Genomic DNA, 21,698 nt, shown 5'->3' with positions numbered 1-21,698 from the left:
GGCTGGCCTATTGCTGCTATTGTAAGTCTAATAAATTTGGTTTTTCTTGTTGGCTTATTAGTAATTAATATTATGTTTATGCATTAATTTTATTAACAAATAAAGTTTAAAAGATAACTTGGGGAAAAAATAGTTCACAGTGGATACTCACAAAATGCATAAAGTTTATGAAAGTTGTTTGTACTTTTCCCATATTATAAAATAGGAAGAATATATAAGTATTATATTATCAAAATAACGAAAAAAATAAGAGGAAATGGTAAATTTATAAAAATATATATTATAATAAATATATAATATTATAATAAATATATAATATTATAATATCAATAATGTGTATAAAAGATAAAAAAGAAAAATAACAGATTTTATGATAAACATCATCATAAATATAACTATTCAAATCAAAATTAAAATGAATATAATGTTATAATATTGCAGAATTAAATTCCTGAATAATAATGATAAACATTAGAAGAGGAAAGGAAAGAGAGGAATTGAGAGGGAAAAGGGAGGAAGAGATAAATTTCAATGGTAGACATGGAATGGAATCATAGTACTATGAAGCAAAATTAACACGTTATGGGAGGAGAGTGAAATTGAAAATTATTAGAAAGATGAGATAAGCCAAAGTACTATTTTAACCTTTAAAGTTAAGTGTGTAATATTTTGAAATGGTGACATTTTGGGAGTGGTCAAAACTATTTCATGAGTTCAATTGAGATAGTATTTGCCCACAGTAACATCTAATGATAAGATTGTGGAAATTTCCCAAACCCAATTCAAATAAGTATTCACTCCATTTGTTCCAAAATACAAGTCTAGAAAGAGAAGACGTATTTATTGAAAAAACATAATTAATTCAATTAAAATTAGAAAAAAAATACTTTTCATATTTTATACTTTAAACTTTATTTATATATAATTATCTAGTATTTACTTATCTATAAGAATATTATTGGAAAATGATTATTTAACATCCATAATTATAAGCCAATAATATCTTTATTACATAGTCGAAGGAAAATAGAACAAATCAACTCTAGAACTAGATAAGAATGATGACATGTAACACATAAAAGTATCCAAATTTAATTTTTTTAATAAATAATTTTTAAAATTAAGAAGATTTTCTTTTTGCATTGTAATTGTAATAAGTACCGGAAAGTGGAAATGAGATGCAATCAATTGAAAAGGGGTCAGACACAAGATCTTTACACTGCCCATTTAGATGAAAGAAAATTTACTAAAAATGTTATTAAATGGGAATTAGGGTAATGTTGTCGCATATAAGAATGAACGAGTCGCTCCAAAAAACAACCACAGCAGCAAGGTGCATGGGACACGACATTGAGAGTGCCAAAACCAAACACCAATGATCACCTCTTTTATATTCCCAACCCTCTCCACAACGTGACATCAACACTCAAGTCCTAGGTTCATACACATGACAAGTACAACACACGCATGACAAGTAAAACTACTGTTTTCATTCGAAGAGATCAAAATATTCCCCCCATTTCTTCATTCTCTAATACCCACTTCTAGATTTCGTGTTGGGCATCGAAAAAGACTCCAACTTTTCTGAGAAACAATGCAGAAGCGTAGAATGGTTTCATTGGGCACTTTGAGAAGGTTTCTCGCTGCAACCATGTGTTCAATATCTATTATCTCTTTATTCTTACTCCATGTTCATGTTTCTCCTTCCCCCACTGATCAAAAGCTCAATGACAAGATCCCCACGGTTTGTATTATTCTTTTCTTCACTTACAAAATCTGTTTTTTGAATTGTTTCTGGGAAGATTCGTGTTCTTTTCCAACTGTATATTTGTTGTGCACCGGATTCCATTTTTTATTTATTCATTCTGTTTTTTGCGATTCTTTTTTAAATGCATTAATTTTCAGTATGTGGTTGAGTTGACGAAAGCTTACAAACAAATTGTAGCAAGCGTGTAGTTTTTGCACTTCGTTTATGAGCTTTTTATGAATTGGAATTTGTTTTTAATACCCTTAAAGAAAAAAATCAAAGTCAAAATAAAATAAAATAAGAGACACTTTGTTTAATTAATGCTCCATAATTGCTATTGCACAATTTACAATTTTAACAAATACCATAAAAATCTAAAGAAGAAATAAAACTAAATGACACCTGTATCTTTGAAAATAGAACTTCTCTCTTCCACCTTCATAATCTCATTTCATAGCAAAATATATTTTAATTAATTGCATAACTTTCCTGACAAATGCATAATGCTCAGTAAATAAGAGAAAAGAAAGTATATATATGGTAAGAATTTTATACACTTTCATTAAATTATCGTTTAATCATTATTGATTCATCAAAAATAATATAAATTAGTAATGAATAATATACTCACTGCCTATATATATTTACATTGATAATGCATAGATATTTCACTCAATTAATAACTCCCTCAATTATTTTTATGGGTCAAATATAATTACATTTATAGTATTTCAATATCGCTTTTGATTGTGTTGGTTTAGTGGTATAAAACATTTTTAGATCGTAAGTATGACCAAATAAAATATTCAATTTCTGAGAGCGTGGTAGACTTAATAGTATAAAAAAATGTCACTTTTGATTAAAACAACATCACATAATACTAATTGTAATTAGATGTATGTTTTTTATTAAACCAAAGTAATTAATTATATTTTAACTGATTTGCTTTACTATTATATTCTTTATAATGGTCAGTAATATAATATTATGTTTTTTTTCTTTATTTCTCAATTACTCCGTCACAATTGGATTGCACAGTTTTCAAATTTTCAAATCTATTGTTTTAACTTTTGATCAGGAAACATTTTTAGACAATTTTTACTATATGGGGCAGTATTTCGGTTAATACTTCATATGATATCTTATTGATCAAAATTGCTACATCTTTTGTTGGTAAATTTTAAAATTTGACAGCATCATGATCCGCAAAGGTGGACAAGAGAGCTCACTCCACCCCATTTATCCAAGGCTCTAATTGCTCCTCCAAAGGTTCGTGTTTCCAACATATGATATGAGTAGTTTAGTACTATCTTAATAACAATTTGGTTTTGCTGTTATTCCCACATTTCTGTTATTTTATTAACTAGTAATGTTTATTAATCTCATCAACTCGTATAGCATATGACTACAACTTCTTGTTTTATTGAGTTTTAGTGCTTGTCATATATGCAGGTATGTTTTAAATTATGCAAAACAATTAATTATGAGCCTTTTCTTGTTTTCATTCCTTTAGTTTTTACAGTTGAAAGATTCCATTGGAAATTCAGATTATGAGAAATTGTGGAAGCCTCCATCAAATCGTGGCTTTCTGCCCTGTACAAAGCCTAGTTCTAATTACACAGGTAAGAAACTTAAATTTAGTACTTAATTAAAACTATTTTTTTACACAACAGTACATAGTGAGATTAAGGTTTAGTTGTTGTGTATTAAACATCTATCCAGCTCCTGTGGAGTCGCGAGGTTACCTTTCAGTGCATACAAATGGTGGGCTCAATCAAATGCGTACCGGGGTCTGATTTCTCTCTCTTTGAATTTCTCTGATGTGAAGATTGTTACTTTTAATTTCATCTTATTATATGTTGAATTTTTGTCCTGCTTCTTTGATTGTTCATAGATGTTAGTATGTTAGAAAGTTCTGCAAGTTGAGTGTAATTGCTGACTAACTTGTAGAGCTACATCAAGACAGAACATTGAAGTTGATCTAAATAATGGCAATTGATGAAATAGTCTTGAGTTCAGAGAAGATTATGGACTATTATATTTGTTCATTTTGGACGTTCTTTAATCTTTATCATTGTATTGCTAGAAGTTGATAATTTGTTTCCTTTACTGCAGATATGTGATATGGTAGCTATAGCTCGAATGATAAATGCCACTCTTGTAATTCCAGACCTCGATAAAAAGTCATTCTGGCACGATACTAGGTAACCTTTTGAATTCTAGTTGTGTTTTATATTTTCGATTATGGTTCTATCTCTTTTGTAGATTTAGCATAATTACGTTTTATGGTATTTTGTTTGATTTGCAGTAATTTCTCTGATATCTTTGATGAAGAGTGGTTTATTAGTTCTTTAGCTAAAGATGTAAAAATCATTAAGAAGCTTCCCAAAAGTCGAGCTAAACCAACCAGAATTGTGAAGCAATTCAGGAGCTGGTCTGGTAAGAAATACTATGAGAATGAGATTGCTGCCATGTGGGATCATTACAGAGTATGTAGTCTGATTGAAATATTTTGATCTATACATTCTGATGTTATTATTCATTTCTTCATCTTGATCAGTAACAATTTTAACATATTGTGAAACCATCTTATTTTCTGTAACCTCTTTAAGGTTATTCGAGCTTCAAAATCCGATTCTCGGTTAGCAAATAACAATCTACCTTCAGATATTCAGAAGCTTCGCTGCCGTGCATGTTTTGAAGCTCTTCGTTTCTCTCCTCGCATTGAACAAATGGGAAAAGTATATAAGTAGATGCTAACTCTCTGGCTTCTTTGTTTGCTATCTCCTATTCTGTCCATTAATCTAAAAAATACTTTGCTGGTCTTTGTAGATGTTAGTGGAGAGGATGAGGTCATCTGGTCCTTATATTGCATTGCATTTACGTTACGAGAAGGATATGCTTGCATTTAGCGGTTGCACACATGATTTATCTACAGCTGAGGCTGAAGAGTTGAGGACTATCAGGTATGGATGCTTCAAAATGATTACTTGATGTTATGTTTTGCCTGATACTTGATGTTTTAAATTTACTATCATATACCAAACTTGTAGAAAAGGAACTGCTTATTGGAAAAGAAAGGATATTGATCCCAGAGAAGAGAGGTCCAAAGGGTTTTGCCCCCTAACGCCAAAGGAAGTTGGAATTTTTCTTACGGCTCTCGGATACCCGCCAAAGACTCCAATATATATTGCAGCTGGGGATATATATGGGGGTGAGTCTCATATGACTGAACTGCAATCCCGCTATCCATTGTTACTGAGCAAGGTAAGGAAATTCAATACTCTGTTGATGTATGTTGAAGTTTAATAAACCATTTTTCGAACCGATTTTTCCTTAATAAATGAAGTTTGATGAAGTCTTAGTATTTTCAAAGTCTCTTCAAGATTAACTTAAAATTCTAAACTATAATATATTGCCATATTGAGTAAGGTTTTCATAAGAAAGTTTGATGTAGATGAAAAAACTATTCTAAGGGAAAAGAGGAGAAGATGCCCCCATTATTTAAAGGCATGAGGAGCATTACATCATAAACCAGACTCCCTATTAAATAAAAATCATATAGATATGGTGTGTGACATTTTCTGTGTGTTCCAGCTCCTCTTTCAATTAAATCATTTGGGTGCAGCCATGATTTCTATCAATGGCAGGTGCTTAGTTTAAAGCAAGAAGTCTAAATTATGTGTAAAAAAATCTATAATTTAGCCTGCATTAATCATTGGGATCATGTTGAATAACCAATGTGATTAATTTCAGGAAAAGTTGGCATCCATTGAGGAGCTTGAACCGTTTACTAGTCATGCATCTCAAATGGCTGCTCTTGACTATATTGTATCAGTTGAAAGTGATGTATTTGTACATTCTTACCCTGGAAACATGGCAAGGGCTGTTGAAGGTCATCGCCGATTTCTTCGACGTGGAAGAACGATATCTCCAGACAGGTGAGGCTGCATCTTTTCTTAAGATGATAAAAGTTGTATTTATCTTCTAAATTATTGTATTATTACCATTCCAATTCATCCATTATATTAACTGTTATGTTTGTCCTTATTCCTTTTAATCAGGAAAGCCCTTGTTCGCCTGTTTGATAAACTTGCAAATGGAACAATGGTTGAGGGCAAAACTCTATCAAACAAAGTTATTGAACTCCACAAAAACCGGTATGTGATTGGAGAAACATTCATGTATATGCTAATTAATTTTATGGTTGTTACTTGTTAGAGATGTATATTGAAACAATATTTGCTTTATGCGAGTCTATTGTGTTTTAAGATAGGGTAATGAAAATGTGAGTTGTCTCAAATATCGTGTATGTTGTACCCATAAGAAAACCGGTGTGATTATTATCTTGAGAAGGAAAAAATTGTAACTAAAGAATAGAAAAGAAATATTTATAGATTTTTAGTATAGTAAACTATTGATATTTTTATTGTGGTTTGTTTGGGCAGGCTTGGCTTGTTTAAGAAGAGAAAAGGGCCCATTTCAGGAACAAAGGGTGCGGACAGGTTTCGTTCAGAAGAATCATTTTATGCAAACCCATCACCTGATTGCTTTTGTCGGACCGAAAAGAATCACCTCATATAAGTATAAAACCTCTCCATAGATATACGAAAAGGATGATACTTACACCATTCTTTAAGTTTCAACCAACGTTTTAGGCGTGGTTGCATAGCATATATTATAAAAAGCAAAGGAAAAATAGAAAAATCATGATGTAGGATATTTTTTATGAGAGATATTTACTTACTCCCAGAGTAAGTTTAAAAATTTGATGAGAATGGCAACCAGGGATTGTAGTTTAAAAATATTGGATTTATTCAATTGTTCACTGAACAGGACTTAATTTGTAAATATATTATTATTAAATCTATCATTTGTATTACTATTTGGGAAATATTATATTAATACATAATTTTCTTATTCACTGATGTGAGATTTTTTTTTTGCTTCATCCACACTTAGATTTGGCAACGGAAAGCAACATTAATTTGACGCATTCAACAATATTCAAGCTATTAATTCACTACATGTGGTAAGTAAGGCATAATGTTTTATTATAAATATGTTCATTAATAAAACATAATCTTTAAGTCTTTTACTAGGAATTGGACTATTCTCTCGTTCACACATGTCCCCATCTACTTGGAAAATAAACTATGATGAGTTTGAGCAAGAAAGTGAGAGTAGATCATGCCACACTAGAACAAATAAAGATAGATACATCTTCTCTTTCGGGCAAGATACCATGCTTGAAAGTTGAAAAGTTGGTCAATGATGTGTCTGCGCTTTGTATCACAGATCGTGTTGTTTGTGAATCAGCAATACAAAGAAGGTTTGATCTTCTCTGAATCACGTACAACTCCAAATCTCTGATGTTAGCTTTTGTGTAAAATAAGATGTTCCAAATCATACATCCTATTTCTAAAGTAAAAGGAGGTTAAAGCAACAACACAATTTCCTAAGCAGGAGAAGATTGTTGTTATGTTAGCAAATAACACCATCGTTTTCTGAAGAAGATTCAAAATTTGGCAAAATATAATATTAATAAACTTTTTTTCTACTTTATTATTTATGCCACTTCTTTATCATCCATTAGGTCAGTGATCACGACAGGAAAGAGATGTTTAGTGTTTACAACCAATGGAAGCATCCATCCCTATTCAAACTCAAGCAGTTCCAGTTGGAATCCTAAGTTTCTTATTAACTCAATGTGTAACATTGCACATCCCCCAAAAGGGTTGAGAGTTCATCTCTCGCAAAAATTTATGTGTGGAGTTGAATATCAATTTAAATGTGAAAGGAGTAATCAAATTGGTCAGCACTTTTAGACAAGCACCATCTACAGCGGTCCGGGGAATGTTCCGTTCTCCCTTTGCTCATTCCATCTGTCAACCTGGTGCACAGACAAATGCATAATAACAGACTGTTAGTTCATGGATGTAACTTTCAGATAGTAGACAAAGATCAAGCCTTTATGCTATTAGGTGGGGTCGGCTGCATGGAATTTTCAGACAATAGCGCAAAAAAGCTCCTACAACATAATGTCAGGTAGAGATTTAAGTTTCCTTAAAATGTACTAAATAAATAAGCCTTTGAGAAAAATTGGCAAGACAATAACAATATTGTACATATGTATTTCATTTGATGGCAACTGCTAAGGAGAAAATAATCAGCAGACATCCATTTAAAATAATTGGACTTGCTCAGTTGCTCTACATATTGAGCATAATATGGGTGTTGAACTCTAAAGACATGAAAATGAAATTCACTTTTTTGGTCAATTTCTGAACAAGGTTAAAGATCTTCAACTCAAAGTAGAGTTTGATGTCAGCAGTATATAATTATAAAAGGTAGCACAAACCACTGTATACTGCATGCATGAATTCTCAGACATTGATGATGTCCAATGAAGTTTTACAAACTATAAAACCATATAAAATGCTTCAAAAATCCAATCCATATAAAACGCCTGTTACTTTAGCAAAGCAATTCCATATGAAAATCTTCATTTTGAAATAAGTAGAATTTTATGGAATTGCTTGGTTAGATGACAAGCACAGTTTATTTCATAACGATAATTCTACATCTCAAAGAATAAACCCAATCCAAGTTGTATAGCCACAAAAGTTGACGGGCTATAGACCATGATCCCACGTTAAAGATGATATTGAGCTGAGTTCACAGAAATCAATTAAAAGTTTAAACTGTCAATGTCCAAAGTACTATGCATCTATTCAAATGTGGGAATACTGACCACAATATATCATTCACCACAACCATATTTATACCAAAGGAATAAAAGATGCAACTCCATTTAAATGTCCAGACTCTAATAAGGTCATACTTGAATAGATATATGGGCACAACCATTTTTGCAAAAAGAAATGTCAATAACCAATTAGATGGACAAATGGATCCTAATTCTTCGTATTAGGAAACAACCAACAATATTCTATGTGCACTCAAAATACTTACCCATTCACCAGGGCAAAGAGAACGATAATATTTTGCAAACTTGTCGCATTCAGGAGCATCTTCTCCCTTTGCGGCTACACATCTACATGAGAATTTAAAGACAGCAACAGTCAAGCCTTGAGAATTTGAAGGTTAAAATAAAAAGATAACGTAATTTTCCAGATTGTGAAAGTAACAAGCTTAATGAAACGACATTTTTGTATGGCTCACCGATGAAATTCAACGTATCGGGTAAAGCAATGCCTGGTTTGATTTGTCGTTGGAAAGCGGAAATCTGCAGGAGCAGTCTCAATCTGAAAATCAATAGCACAAATATGAACACGTTAAACACAAAAACAAAGAAGAAACATGCTTATGATGTAATTAATTAACTATTATGTACCGAAAAATATAAAAAAGTATACTAAAGAATGATAAGTAGTTAATTAAAAAACCTTAATTCCGGGTGTCTCTTCTGCTGCAACTTGATCACCAGCATTTTCTTCTGCAGTATTCCCACTACTTTGCTCTATCGTTGCTTCATTGATCACTTCGGGAGTGTTAGATGTGGGATCAGTGCTTTGTTCAGCTGGAAGGGTGGCTTCACTGCTTTCCTCAACAACTGTGGGGGTTGCTTCCACAGTTTTCTCAACAGCAGCTTCAACGGTTTCCACAACAGGAGCTTCTACGGTTTCTGCAACAGGAGCTTCTACGGTTTCCGCAACAGGAGCTTCTACGGTTTCCGAAACAGGAGCTTCTATGGTTTCCGAAACAGGAGCTTCTACGGTTTCCGCAACAGGAGCTTCTACGGTTTCCACAACAGGAACTTCTACGGTTTCCTGTTCCTTAACAGGAGCATCTACAGTTTCCTCAACAGGAGCTTCCTCTGAAGCAGCCTCATTTGGGTTTTCAACCTCTTTGACTTCCGCATGTTTTGCAGCGATATCTGTTTTCTCCTGTGTCTCGTTCACAAAATATTGCTGCAAGTCAATGTAAATCTATCACTACATTTATCTCATCACATATAACAAGACACCAATACATCTCTCGAATGGGAATACGGAAGCGTACAACACATCATAACAAGGGAACATTTTGATGAAGAAATGTTTATAACATACTCACCAAAACAATACTCACTCTTATAAATAGCAATTAGGAACCATTGGAAAGTTATATGATAGCAAAAATCGAAAATAAGGTGTATCATTACTTTAAAATGAAAAGTTTATCCTTTCTTCCTCTCCCCTTCCCCTTCAAACTCCTAGCCATCAGGAATTCTAATATCATTGACATGTACTTTTAGACCGTTTTACACGACATTTGTCGAGCATAGAAGTTATTTATCCACAATGTTGATTGATAACAGGCTTGTCTGTGATGTATTCAGTTAAAGGACTAACTACTAAGCACAAGAAAAAGTTGCAAAAATGCCACGATAATGCAGACACGGTATTGACTTCAAAGTACCCAACCAATAGATGCAGATGCAGTATTAATTCAACGGTATACAGTCCTAAACAACAACTCTAGCAAGAGTTATTTGGCCAGATTGAAGTTCAATTGTAAAGAAAGCAGATTAAAGTCTTTTGGGCCAGAATATCTTGAGGAGCAACCAGATCGAAATTTGCATTCATATGTAGCATAAGTTATTTGACTTTATGGCTATGGTATAGTTTTTTTTGTAATCAGCCTCATAATTCAGATTTACGTTATAATATAATTGATGAAGTAGGGAATTCAAAAGAGAAAGGTCAAAAACAGAAGAAAAAAATTGAGTGCAAATTGAATCTAACAAACTCATAGCTAATGCTGGCTAAGTGATTGAATAAATGTACAATTTTTAGTCAACCCTTCTCTCTAAAATGAAAGGAACTTGAGAAAGGGGTGAATAAAACGGCAAAAATTATAATCGATAAGGAAAACACCCTCACTGATCCATTAAATGAAAAAAAAGATCCAAACATGTTTTGAAGCGAATATTACAAATATACTGATTAAAATTGTATTATAGGTTGAAAAGAGAAGGGAAAATAAAGAGTTGTTGAGTGAAGAAGAGTAAGTTACCTCAGCTAGAGTTGGAGAATTGTCAGAAGCAGGTTGAGCCATCGTTGAAAGAGGGAGCGGCGGATAAAACAAGCAAAGGGGTGAGACAGAGAAAAGGGTATTTGTTTGTCCCTATGTTATTGGGTTTGGTTAGAAAAAGGTAATAATGCTAACGTTGAATCTCAATAATCAATTTTACATTTTATTACCGTAAAAGCACTTGTAATGTTAGGGTGGTTGGGAAAAAGTAATACGTGAGATATTTATTTATTTTTAAGCATTAAGTATTTTTCTATCAATATAATATGCACTAGTAATATTAAGAGGGTAATATTTATATATTATCATTTTAAAATTTTATACACAGTTAATATAATATTATTATTATAAATATTAATTAAATATAAATGGTAAATAATATAATAATATTATAAAAAAATTCTTACGTTGTCAAATGGCAAATACATATATTTTTTCTCAAATATTAAACTGTTTTTCTTTTATGCAATACGATACGAGTTTTATGTAGAGACAAAACTTTAGCTACATGAGGAACTAGCCCTAGGCAGAAAAGTTCATTTTTGCTCTCCCAACTAAGTGTTCCATGTGGTTGCATAACCAAAGTGATTGAGTCATCCTAATAATTCTCCTTCAATTGATTTATACATAGCTACTTTATATTTTTGGTATTATTATATTTTTCATCTTCTTAGATAATAAATTAATCCTTTTTGGTTTGTGATTATCTCTCCTAACAAATATTACTTACAAGAATTAAACTTTTAACATTTAGGATCTAGTGGACCATTGCATACTAAATCAACATTTTGTTAATATAGCGACTTAATGTAACTTTACAACAATAAAACTAATTACTAATACTTGACCACAACAAAACTAATTAGTAATATTTAACATAACATTCCCACACTAACAATTCATGTATTAACTTTGGAAGATTTTTTAATTTATAATTTTAAGTTAATTATGATTGACTCTTAATATATGTATTGATAGTATATCATTTATAAATTTTTACTCCATCATTCATTATTAATATTTAAGAAAATAAAATATCTTCTGGTATAAAAGATAAATTATATCTTTCAGTCATTAAAATCGTGATATGTGTCTTATTTAATCATTTTCGATAAAAATATTTTAAAGCTAAACAAAATAATGCACGTGTCATATTTTTACTGGTTGAAGGAGTTAAATTATATCCTAATATAATAATATGATGAAATACTTTGTTCTCAATATTTAATCATGACTCACTCTTCAAAATAAAATAAGTTAAATAAAAAATAGATAATATAATAATTATATATAAGTTTTTATTCTTTGTTAGTATATAAATATTACATGTATAATAATATATCTGAATAGGAAATAATATATTAATTATGTAAAAATCTTAATAGAGATAGGAGCAACGTCTTTTATTGTAAATCACATTAAGTCATTAACACAACATCTTCTTTATTTAACTTTTTGTTTCCAAATCTTTTACCAAAGTAAGTGCTCATAGATTAATTACCTAATTTATTTTATATTTTCAAATTTGGTCTTCGTCATTTTTATTTTTCTCTTATCCGGTAGCTTTACCAAATTTCTTTCAATTCACAATTACGATTTTATTTTGTTTGAAATAAAAAAATTAAATGTAAAACTCCATAAGATTATACGAAGTGTACCATAAAAAAATATTTTAGCTCAGAAAAGTGGGGTAAGACAACTTAAAAATATAGCTTGAAAATCATAAAGTTAACTTGAACAATACTTATTTAAAATATAAAAAATCCGTAGTCATTTTAAAAATATAAAATAACTTCAAGAAATAATCTACTAGTTTCATAATTTATTGTGTTGATTTGGTATATAGTTGAGATATTCTACTTCTTAATCAAATTTCCAACCCCAACAAAATTGAAATTGGATAACTTATTGTTTGGGTGTGCAAAAAATTAAATAACTAATTTATAATTCCAATTTTTATTTCCTAGAAGTGATAGTGCCAAGCTATGAAACACCCATACTTCAATATTCTTAATGTATGTCTATTTGACATGATATCATACTTTTTATTGAGATGTATTTATAGAATATCAATTTTATTTTTTTGAAAAATAAATAAAATAAAAATTCAAAACTTTCAAGATACTCACTCATACTTTTAAAATATTTTTCTAATACTTCTCACACATCCAATTAAGTAGACAAGAATAACAACTTACACTCTACCATCAACTTGTAGTGACAAAGAAAATACAAAACAAATATATTACATAGAGAGAGAAAAATAGAAAATGCATTTACATAATGTTGATTTAGATGACAACATAATTGTTATTCTCTATTTAATGATTTGTAAGAAATGTGTTTTTGTTCAGATTGATCATTACAATTATATATGTATTACTATTAAGTTTCATAAATTTTATGCACCTACTTTATATTTATATTACAAATGTATTATACCCTGCAATTTTCAGAATATGTATATTGAATATTTTCTGTGTCAGACTCGTCAATATTGATGTTTCAATGTGGATAACCAAAAAGAAGAGTATGTGGAAATCCTGACTAAAGTGAGATAAAAAAGTCACAAAAGCCTACATTTGGGTTAAATATATTTGCCCCATGCGTTAATTTACCGACACAATATGGAGAACCTGAAGCTGAACCAACTGGTTTCCCCAAGTTACTACTTATTGCGATTCGTGTGGGTCGTGGAAACAATTTGGATGATCGAACCACAATCTGGGCTTGTTTTTAGGTTGGTATTAGAATAGACTTGGGCTTCATGTTAACCAGACTTTGCACGTCTCTCTGGCCCTGAGGCTCTCTTCTCCATTCGAATTCTTTGGTGTCTGAACAAAAAAAATCCCCCTGCTCTGTATTTAAAAACAATTGTAACATTCCAAGTGGAAGATGTTATTTTCCTATAACTTGAACTATATATTCAATAAATGTTGCTATGAACATAACCTTTGTAGATATTAATATTCAATTTTACTAACCATTTCTTTACATCTTCATTATATATTTTTCCCATTTACATATTTTCCCATTTAGTTCGTATTTTATATTTAGCTCCAGATAGAGAAAACAAAAACCCTTCCATGAATATTATTGGGGTACGACTAACTTGCGAACTGCAACTTAGGTTCGCATCCAAACGAACTATTGGACAACCATTGGATGGGAAAATCGTTAACCTGAGCCGTTAAATTTGTGTCCGGTTACCCTTTATATATAGAAGTCGGTATGGTACAGAACGACTTCAATACAATATAGAAGTCGGTATGGTACATAACGACTTCAATATAATACAGAAGTCGGTATGGTACATAACGACTTCAATATAGTACAGAAGTCGGTATGGTACATGATGACTTCAATATGATACAAAAGTCGGTTCAGTGGGGGACGAATTCTGAAGTTGAAGTCGTTTTTGTCCAAAACGACTTCATGGTTAAAGTCGGTATCAGAAAACACGACTTTAAAATATAACAAATTACACACTAGTCCTGTTTGTAAAAAGTATTTTATGAAGTCGTGTTTACTAATAACGACTTCAACTTCAACATTTAAAAGTTGTTTTGGACGAAAACAACTTCAACCTCAGAATCCATTCCCTACTAAACCGACTTCTGTACTATATTGAAGTCGTCATGTACTATACCGACTATATATAAGGAGTAACCGATCACAAATTTAACAACTCAAATCAACACTTTTTTTATCCAACAGTTGTCCAATAGTTCGCTTGGATGTGAATTAACTTGCAGTTCTCAAGTTAGTTGCACCCATATTATTGTGTTGCTATTAGGTGAGCTTACACATGATATTGAAATATCTATATTCTGATATTCGTGTTGAGGGCATACCAATCCCATTGAGCCCATTGTGCCACGTTATGGCCCGTGAAAAACAAGAAATCCACTCCTATTAATTCGAAACTTTTAAGAAAGGGACTGCTAAACCCAACATTATTATCAACATTGTAAAACAAATTCTCAATTGATCAAAAAGTGAATGAATATATAAAGGAATAAAGATAAAAAGCAATTGTGACAAATAACTGGCATGAACTTATTAAACTATATCTGAGATCCCAAAGCACTTGGCCCTTCAACTCGCATAAACAAACACTATTTAAGTTGCTTTCTTTGTTCTCAGTCAAAAGGGTTCAGATAGTGAGTTAAAGAAAGAAACAACTCCACGACACATGGCTGGTAAAGTTAACTTGCGATATTTCCAATTGAAGTTTATTAATCATGTGGCTAGTGAATGTAATCTATCTATCTAAAGTGTGTAGGTCATAGCCACAGAATGCCGGGACCAACATTTCTAGTGCCAAATAACACTTCAAGGAGGGCCAACATAAAATCCGGCTACTAAAAATGAAGGAAATAGACAGATGCATTCAAAAATTCTAATGTCCTTTTGCCAGCAGTAACAACCACTTGGGATTTGTAACATATCATTGACCAATTGTTGATTGGGTGCAAAATGCTAATCGAGTTAAAGAGATTTTATGTCCCAAAAATGTGTCATTTTATCTAATTAATTATAAAAATATTTTATTATTAAATTTTAAATTTAAATATATATTTTAGAACTAACCAAATAAAATGAAACATTCTTTTGGTAAAACATATTGACCCGTTAAAGAGTAACAATTCATAATTTTGAGGTTTAGAAATTCCCAACAAATAGGTATCTGAGTGTTACTTTGAAACATCTTGCCTAATTCTCCTAAAATATAATCCTACATTTTAAAGATGGGATTTTCTGATGTATGTTCCAAAGTATTCAACAAATTATTTCTCATACAAATTTAATTTTTTAATATATCTGACATGTGTTTTTTTGGCACGTATTAGCAAATCATTTTAAAGATAATTGATATATTATTTTATATATAATATTTTCCATTTTAAATTAAAAGCTGCACCCACTTGTACCATGAGAATTGTATATATTGTCCCTTCATGTTCCACAATTTATTTTTCATTTATTATTGACACTTTAAAAAAATAATAAATAATATATTAATTATTATAAATATTGATACTAACAATATATAAATATTATAATTTTAAATTAATTGGAGTATAAGGAAGAGTAATTAATTAGGATTGCTAGATAGATGTAATAAAAACCCACAATTTAGGTTTGACCAAAACTGTTACTGTATATGTTAAAGATAAATTGTTATTTCAGTCAATTGCACTGAGATAGCTTGGATCTGATAAGTCTTTTAAGGTCGAATAACATGATGATTAGAAGCATAAGTATATTGAATACTTATAAACAAAGAGTAAAATTTTATATTTTCAATATATAAAAATATAAATTTTAGTTATTCTTTATTATCTAAAATTCATTAAGCACATATCTTTAGCATCTGCCCTTTAGATTTTGGGCGCACCACAAGCAATTATTACTACTTGAAAACAAAATAATTTTAAATAGTGATAACAACTACCGATAAGAAAAAGCGCCCAGCATATTGAACCTTTTCTTCGTGCCAATCGCTTTGATAGCGTCAGTGGCATTAACGGATAAAAGTATTTATGGCTATGAATCGGCTTTCACACTTTGTTGACTTAAAAGCCTTGTACTATTTCTTCCTTCTTTGTGTGTGATCGTTACTACCATACTATCTCCGTATCTCCAATATAATTGTGTTTCTGAGTGATTCTCTCTCAAAATAAATGTTGATAATATAAGTTGAATTATTGACATTTTGGTATTTCTGAGTTTAGTATAATTTTATATTATAGACAACATTTTCTTAGTTATTTTTGTATCATCTTTATTTTGATATTACCAATGGTATATTCTTACCTTGTGGCTAAGAAACCAATATGCTCTGGATTGTATGTTTGCTCATTCCAACAAGTGTTACTTCCAAAAATCTAATTATTGACGAACTTCAATATAACCTTACACACTAAATTCCTGTTGGTATGCATTAGCTTTGTATCTTCCTATCTTCCTTTAAATTTGCTCATGTTTTATTTTAATAGTTTTTTCAGCCTCAGATGCTATGTAGAAACTAAATATCAAACTGTATGACTATGATAGTAATAATATTTAAATTGTCAAAACAGTAATTAGAGATAATAGTCAAATATAGTGAAAACTAAGTCACAAAGAAGGCGATCTAGTGGTATTGTGTAATTATTATGTGTGGTATAGGTCTCAAGTCCAAAATTTAATCACTGAGAATAATGTTTGTTAAAGAAGTAGTCACATGAAGGAATCAATAAAAAAATCACTAAATAATACAACAAAATATAAGGTTTTTTTAACCTTGTCTTGAAGTTTGGGTTAAGGAATTCGAATTTAAAGTGAATATGATTTATTAAAAACTAAAGATATAAAATTTGTGATTTTTTTATTACATTATCTCCAATAAAAATATTTATTCATGAGTATTTATACTTAACCCGATTTAAGAAAATAAAAAATATATGGTGAAAAATTATTTAAAGTATCTTAGTGAACATATTACCTTTAATTAAGCCTTTTGCAGCTTTGTTTGTTTAACTTTTTTATTTCCATTTCTCTGTTAACCACTCACAAAAGAGAATTAGAGGTAATTATGATGAGAATGGATCAAAAGCTCTCTTGAAGTTCGGAAAAACGTTGAATACAACCACTGACTAGGACAGTGAGAATAACAGACTTTAGGAAATAGTTAACCCCATTAATTACATTCTCAATACCCTTTATTCTTTGGTGATTATTCTTCTACATAAAAAGTATTTGCATATTTATAATGGAAGATGATTCATTTCTAATTTTAAAAAAATTATTTTATATTTTAGCCATTAATTTGAAGGAAAATCTAATAATTTAGATTTATTCATTACTTAAAACTATTAGATTTCTTTGAATTGATGACTGAGATGTATAATAAGTTTTTATTTTTAAAGTATACTCCTGTTTATAATTACATAATAATAAAACTGAATATTTTTCATGATTTTTTTAAAATATTGTAACATCATGATTTTGCTCTCATTTAGTGTTGCTTCTGAATCTAAAATATAGATATTAACATATTTTGATGCATTAAAAAATAAAATATCTTATAATTATAATATAAAACTTTTAAATAAAGGAGATTCAGTTATTCCACCAGTAAATTTAAAAAACTTATTACAGATTTTAGTTATCAACTCTAAAGAAATCTAATAATTTAGATTTAGTTACTAATTACTCTTGAAATAAATGGATAATGTGTCGTATCTTATATGGATCAGATGAATTACTATCACAAATTATTTATTTTATTCCAACATGTAAGGTGAAATTTGCACCACGTGATTTTGGGTAAAGTACCGGAGATAGAAACCCTTGTACCAAAACCAAGCATTTCCTGATTCTCCAAATTTCTCATATTTTCTAGTGAGTGTCATGCTACAAGTTTGACCAGCCATTGCACAACAAGACTGAATTTAAAACTATGCCACGTGAATCTCTCCACTTACAAGTTACCATTACAAATTCATTATAAAATTATATTTTAAAGATTCTTTCTCAGTACAGATTTTGTCTCACATGGCATATAACTACATATGTCAAAACAACATTTCTTTGTGGGTAGGGTATATATTTTTTATCTATTTGTCTGTTTTACCTACTAAGTTTGTGGGCATTTCTATTGGGCATGCGGACGACCCATAAATATAATTTAAAAAAAGAATAAGAAAATTTTAAATATGTTATGATGTAATGTGATTTTTATTCTCTAAAAAAATTATAATCTAATGTAATTTGTTAAACTTCATATAAAATATAAAAAAAATTGTTAATTTTTTATACTCAACTACTTTATTTTATTTAATTTAATTTATTATATAATTTTTTTATTTTTTTTTAATTATTCAACAATGTCCGTGGGTCATCCGCAAGCTCATTAGCCCGTTTTAAAATGGGCAGGACATTGAATTTTGTCCACTAAATCAATACACCCGCACCCACTTAAATTTTTGCGGGCATTTGCGGGCGCGAGCTAAACGGGTCGGGCGGCCCATTTTACCATCTCTACATATAACATTAGTGATTGTGTGGATGTGACGAGTGCCAATTAATTAAATTAGAGGATTAGATTAGACTAAAATATTAAATTGTAGAGGAGTAAGAGAGAAGCGAAACATAGAGGTGTCATGGCTTCCCTTCTTTTGCGAGTCTTGTCTGTTTTCATCTTTTTAAGCCAAAAAAACAATATCAAAAGCAGTGAAAGAGAAAAGAGAGTCACAAAAGAAAGAACAGAAACAAACAAGCATCAAAGAGAGACAGACATATTCCTGCTTTTAGTGACGTTTAGCGCACATTTTTTTCTTTATTACATCACGCACTATAGTCTATAAATTTTTGGTGAAATAAAACATTATACTTTCTTAAAATCCAATTTAATAATAAAAAGGTAATTTGAAAAGAAAATGTATTATTCACATTTTTTCTTTCCAACCTTCATTTCCTCGTTTATATATTTTTTATCTTTACATTCGTAGTCAATATATCTCATGACATTTCTTAATCAATTCTAATATATATCTTGCAATGTAAAAATTATATCACAAGTAAATTATTTTTCATTTATATTAATGATAATCAATATATGAACTATAATATAATGATAGTCTAAAATGTTAAATTAGACCTAAATATATTACTTTGAATGTAATATTTGTATACTAATAATGTAAAGATTTATATAATTAGTATATTATTTCTCATTTGTTTTAATTAATTTTTTTGAATAATCAATAATAATTAAGAATGAATAATATAATAATAATAATAATGTAAAAAACACTATCAATAATTAACGTCACTAGTTTGTTTTTTAGGTTGAGAGGTAACGTATAACCACATCTTTTAACCTTAGAAAAATATTATTCTAAACAGTGTTGTGTGTCCCTACTCACCTTCTGCGATAAGAGAGAAACCCACCACCATTGATACCCACAAACATAGCCCCTGCTCTGAAAAACTACACACACAGAGAGAGAAACAGAGTTATATTTATATCCAGAGAAAGAGAAAGAAAGAGAAAGAAAGAGTGTATGTTCTATAATACTATTCTCTAATGGATAAAAGCTGTCACTCCTCTGCTGACTCTACTACTTCTAATACTATCACTACCTCCACTGCCACTAGTAACACCACCAACACCACAAACAACACTAATAATCACAATTATCTCAGACAACTCAACAAGCTTTCTCAAAAAATCACCAAACCCATTATTAAAAAACCAAACTTTGATCCTCCACCACCTCAAAATCAAACCTTTAACAATCCCAATCAGCCACAAGTACAGTCACAACAGAACAACATAGACACCAACAACAACAACAACAATAATCTTCAGCATCAGCCACCAGTGTACAACATAAACAAAAACGACTTCAGAGATGTAGTTCAAAAACTTACAGGCTCACCTGCACACGACCGCACCGTATCAAATCCCCCACCTATTCATCAACCAAAACCTCCAACTTCTCGCCTTCACCGTTTCCGTCCTCCACCCTTGGCGCAAATTAGTAACCGTCCTCAGTTACCTCCTTCCAACAACGCCGTTACCGTTAATAATAGTAACTTTAACTTCTCTGGGTTTGGAAGACCAATTGCGCCGTTATCTCCTCTCCCACCGTTCCCCACCGTCCACGCCGCCGCTGAGTCTCCCGTCTCTGCCTACATGCGCTACCTTCATAATTCGATGCCTGGTGTTGAATCAAACTCGAAACAGTTCTCTGGATTCTCTCCTTTGGCTCCTTTGGTCTCCCCTCGTTGGAACAATTTCGCTCCGCCGCAGCAAGAACAACAACAACAACAACAGTTGCTGCAGCCACAACCGTCGCAGCAGGTGGCGGTTCCTTCATCATCACAGTCGCAGTTTCAGATGCCGATTTCTCCTCTTCCTTTTGGGTGCTTGAACTCACCGATTTCGTCTTACCCTTTGTTTTCCCCAAATTCGGGTCAATTAGGGTTTCCCCAGCTTCCTCTTTCGCCAACCGTGCCTGTTCCGAGTCCTCGATGGAGAGGTCTTTGAAGTTGAAATTGTTATGGGTGAGGTAAGAAATTATGCATGATGATAATAGAATGGATGATGTTTCAGGTTTTAAGATTTGATTACCTGTACATGATGGTGAAATTGGGATTTATTCAATTTGTGGTGGTGTTGAAACAAAACTAGTCCACTGCTGCTTAGTTATTACTTATTTCTGTAAATGGGATATCAAAGACATGAAAAAGGACCAATTTTGCATTTGTTTCTGCCTTTTTCTTTGGAATATTTGGGGATGTTAAAATTAGTTATTATACAAATGTAGTTGGATTATGCTGTTTTCATTGTAAAAAACTTATATTTACTGCTTTCAACATTTGTACTTATTAATTATTATTATTTTCTTTTCTAGTCTTTTAGTTGTGTTTGACTGTTTGTATGTTATTGTTAGCAACTAGTTTTAACATGAGTTAGTTGTTTTGAGATCATGGTCCCCTACCTTCCTTTTTGAGCGGTTGTTGTTGCCTGCTGCCTGTCTGAATTTGCTTCAGTATGCTTGAAGGGGAAATAGTTGACTGGTGCAATTATGCATGTCTTAGGTACTGTTTCACCCAAAAGATTGTGTTAGGGAGTGTGTTATTCAAAGATGTGGCATTTCTTGGAACGATATGTTACCAAATGCTGTGTAGTCTTCTATGTATGGATACTTTCTCTCCATATCCCAATGGTGAAAATAAATAAAATTTTGTGTGTTTGGCAAATGTGTGTTTCCATGAAGCTACTCAATGTAGCTTTCATGTTTTTCACACCTTCAAACGTGAATCTTAAAATACTTTAATAGTATACATGCCTCACTGAGAAATCCACGAGGCGGTTGTGGTGTGTAGCTTTTAGAAACTACCATGTGTATTCATG

General features: G+C 31.1%; 3 protein-coding genes across 8 annotated transcripts; 2 read left to right on the top strand and 1 right to left on the bottom strand.

Annotated features, from left to right (window-relative positions):
• On the top strand, positions 1,270–6,555 carry LOC109327522 (uncharacterized protein At1g04910-like). Of its 3 annotated transcripts, none has more exons than XM_019560695.1 (12): positions 1,270–1,744; positions 2,942–3,016; positions 3,270–3,369; positions 3,470–3,537; positions 3,863–3,951; positions 4,056–4,236; positions 4,360–4,488; positions 4,580–4,713; positions 4,801–5,014; positions 5,504–5,688; positions 5,812–5,907; positions 6,196–6,555. In XM_019560695.1, exons 1-12 carry the CDS (start codon positions 1,595–1,597, stop codon positions 6,329–6,331), a joined length of 1,557 nt encoding a protein of 518 aa, XP_019416240.1. In that variant the 5' UTR covers positions 1,270–1,594; the 3' UTR covers positions 6,332–6,555. The 3 variants fall into 3 exon arrangements, with proteins under 3 accessions (XP_019416240.1, XP_019416239.1, XP_019416241.1); XM_019560694.1 differs by having other exon boundaries at positions 3,261–3,369; XM_019560696.1 differs by lacking the exon at positions 1,270–1,744 and having other exon boundaries at positions 3,261–3,369; positions 3,470–3,529; positions 3,878–3,951.
• Positions 7,284–10,903, bottom strand: LOC109328620 (cytochrome c oxidase subunit 6b-1-like). Of its 3 annotated transcripts, none has more exons than XM_019562173.1 (6): positions 10,769–10,903; positions 9,211–9,681; positions 9,157–9,180; positions 8,933–9,015; positions 8,723–8,804; positions 7,284–7,640 (listed from the first exon to the last, which is right to left on the bottom strand). In XM_019562173.1, exons 1-6 carry the CDS (start codon positions 10,808–10,810, stop codon positions 7,587–7,589), a joined length of 756 nt encoding a protein of 251 aa, XP_019417718.1. In that variant the 5' UTR covers positions 10,811–10,903; the 3' UTR covers positions 7,284–7,586. The 3 variants fall into 3 exon arrangements, with proteins under 3 accessions (XP_019417718.1, XP_019417719.1, XP_019417717.1); XM_019562174.1 differs by having other exon boundaries at positions 9,157–9,506; positions 9,561–9,681; XM_019562172.1 differs by having other exon boundaries at positions 9,157–9,681.
• LOC109328722 (VQ motif-containing protein 9-like) lies at positions 19,667–21,202 on the top strand. 2 transcript variants are annotated; one of them, XM_019562315.1, is made up of 2 exons: positions 19,667–19,909; positions 19,964–21,202. In XM_019562315.1, the coding sequence occupies exons 1-2, from the start codon at positions 19,863–19,865 to the stop codon at positions 20,826–20,828; spliced, it is 912 nt and encodes a 303-aa protein (XP_019417860.1). In that variant the 5' UTR covers positions 19,667–19,862; the 3' UTR covers positions 20,829–21,202. The 2 variants fall into 2 exon arrangements, with proteins under 2 accessions (XP_019417860.1, XP_019417859.1); XM_019562314.1 differs by having other exon boundaries at positions 19,667–20,954; positions 20,988–21,202.

This window comes from Lupinus angustifolius, chromosome LG15 (genome assembly GCF_001865875.1).
Source record: "Lupinus angustifolius cultivar Tanjil chromosome LG15, LupAngTanjil_v1.0, whole genome shotgun sequence".
Taxonomy (NCBI): domain Eukaryota; kingdom Viridiplantae; phylum Streptophyta; class Magnoliopsida; order Fabales; family Fabaceae; genus Lupinus; species Lupinus angustifolius.
The sequence above is the reverse complement of the archived record's forward strand: the minus strand, read 5'-3'. Positions and strand labels throughout refer to the sequence as shown.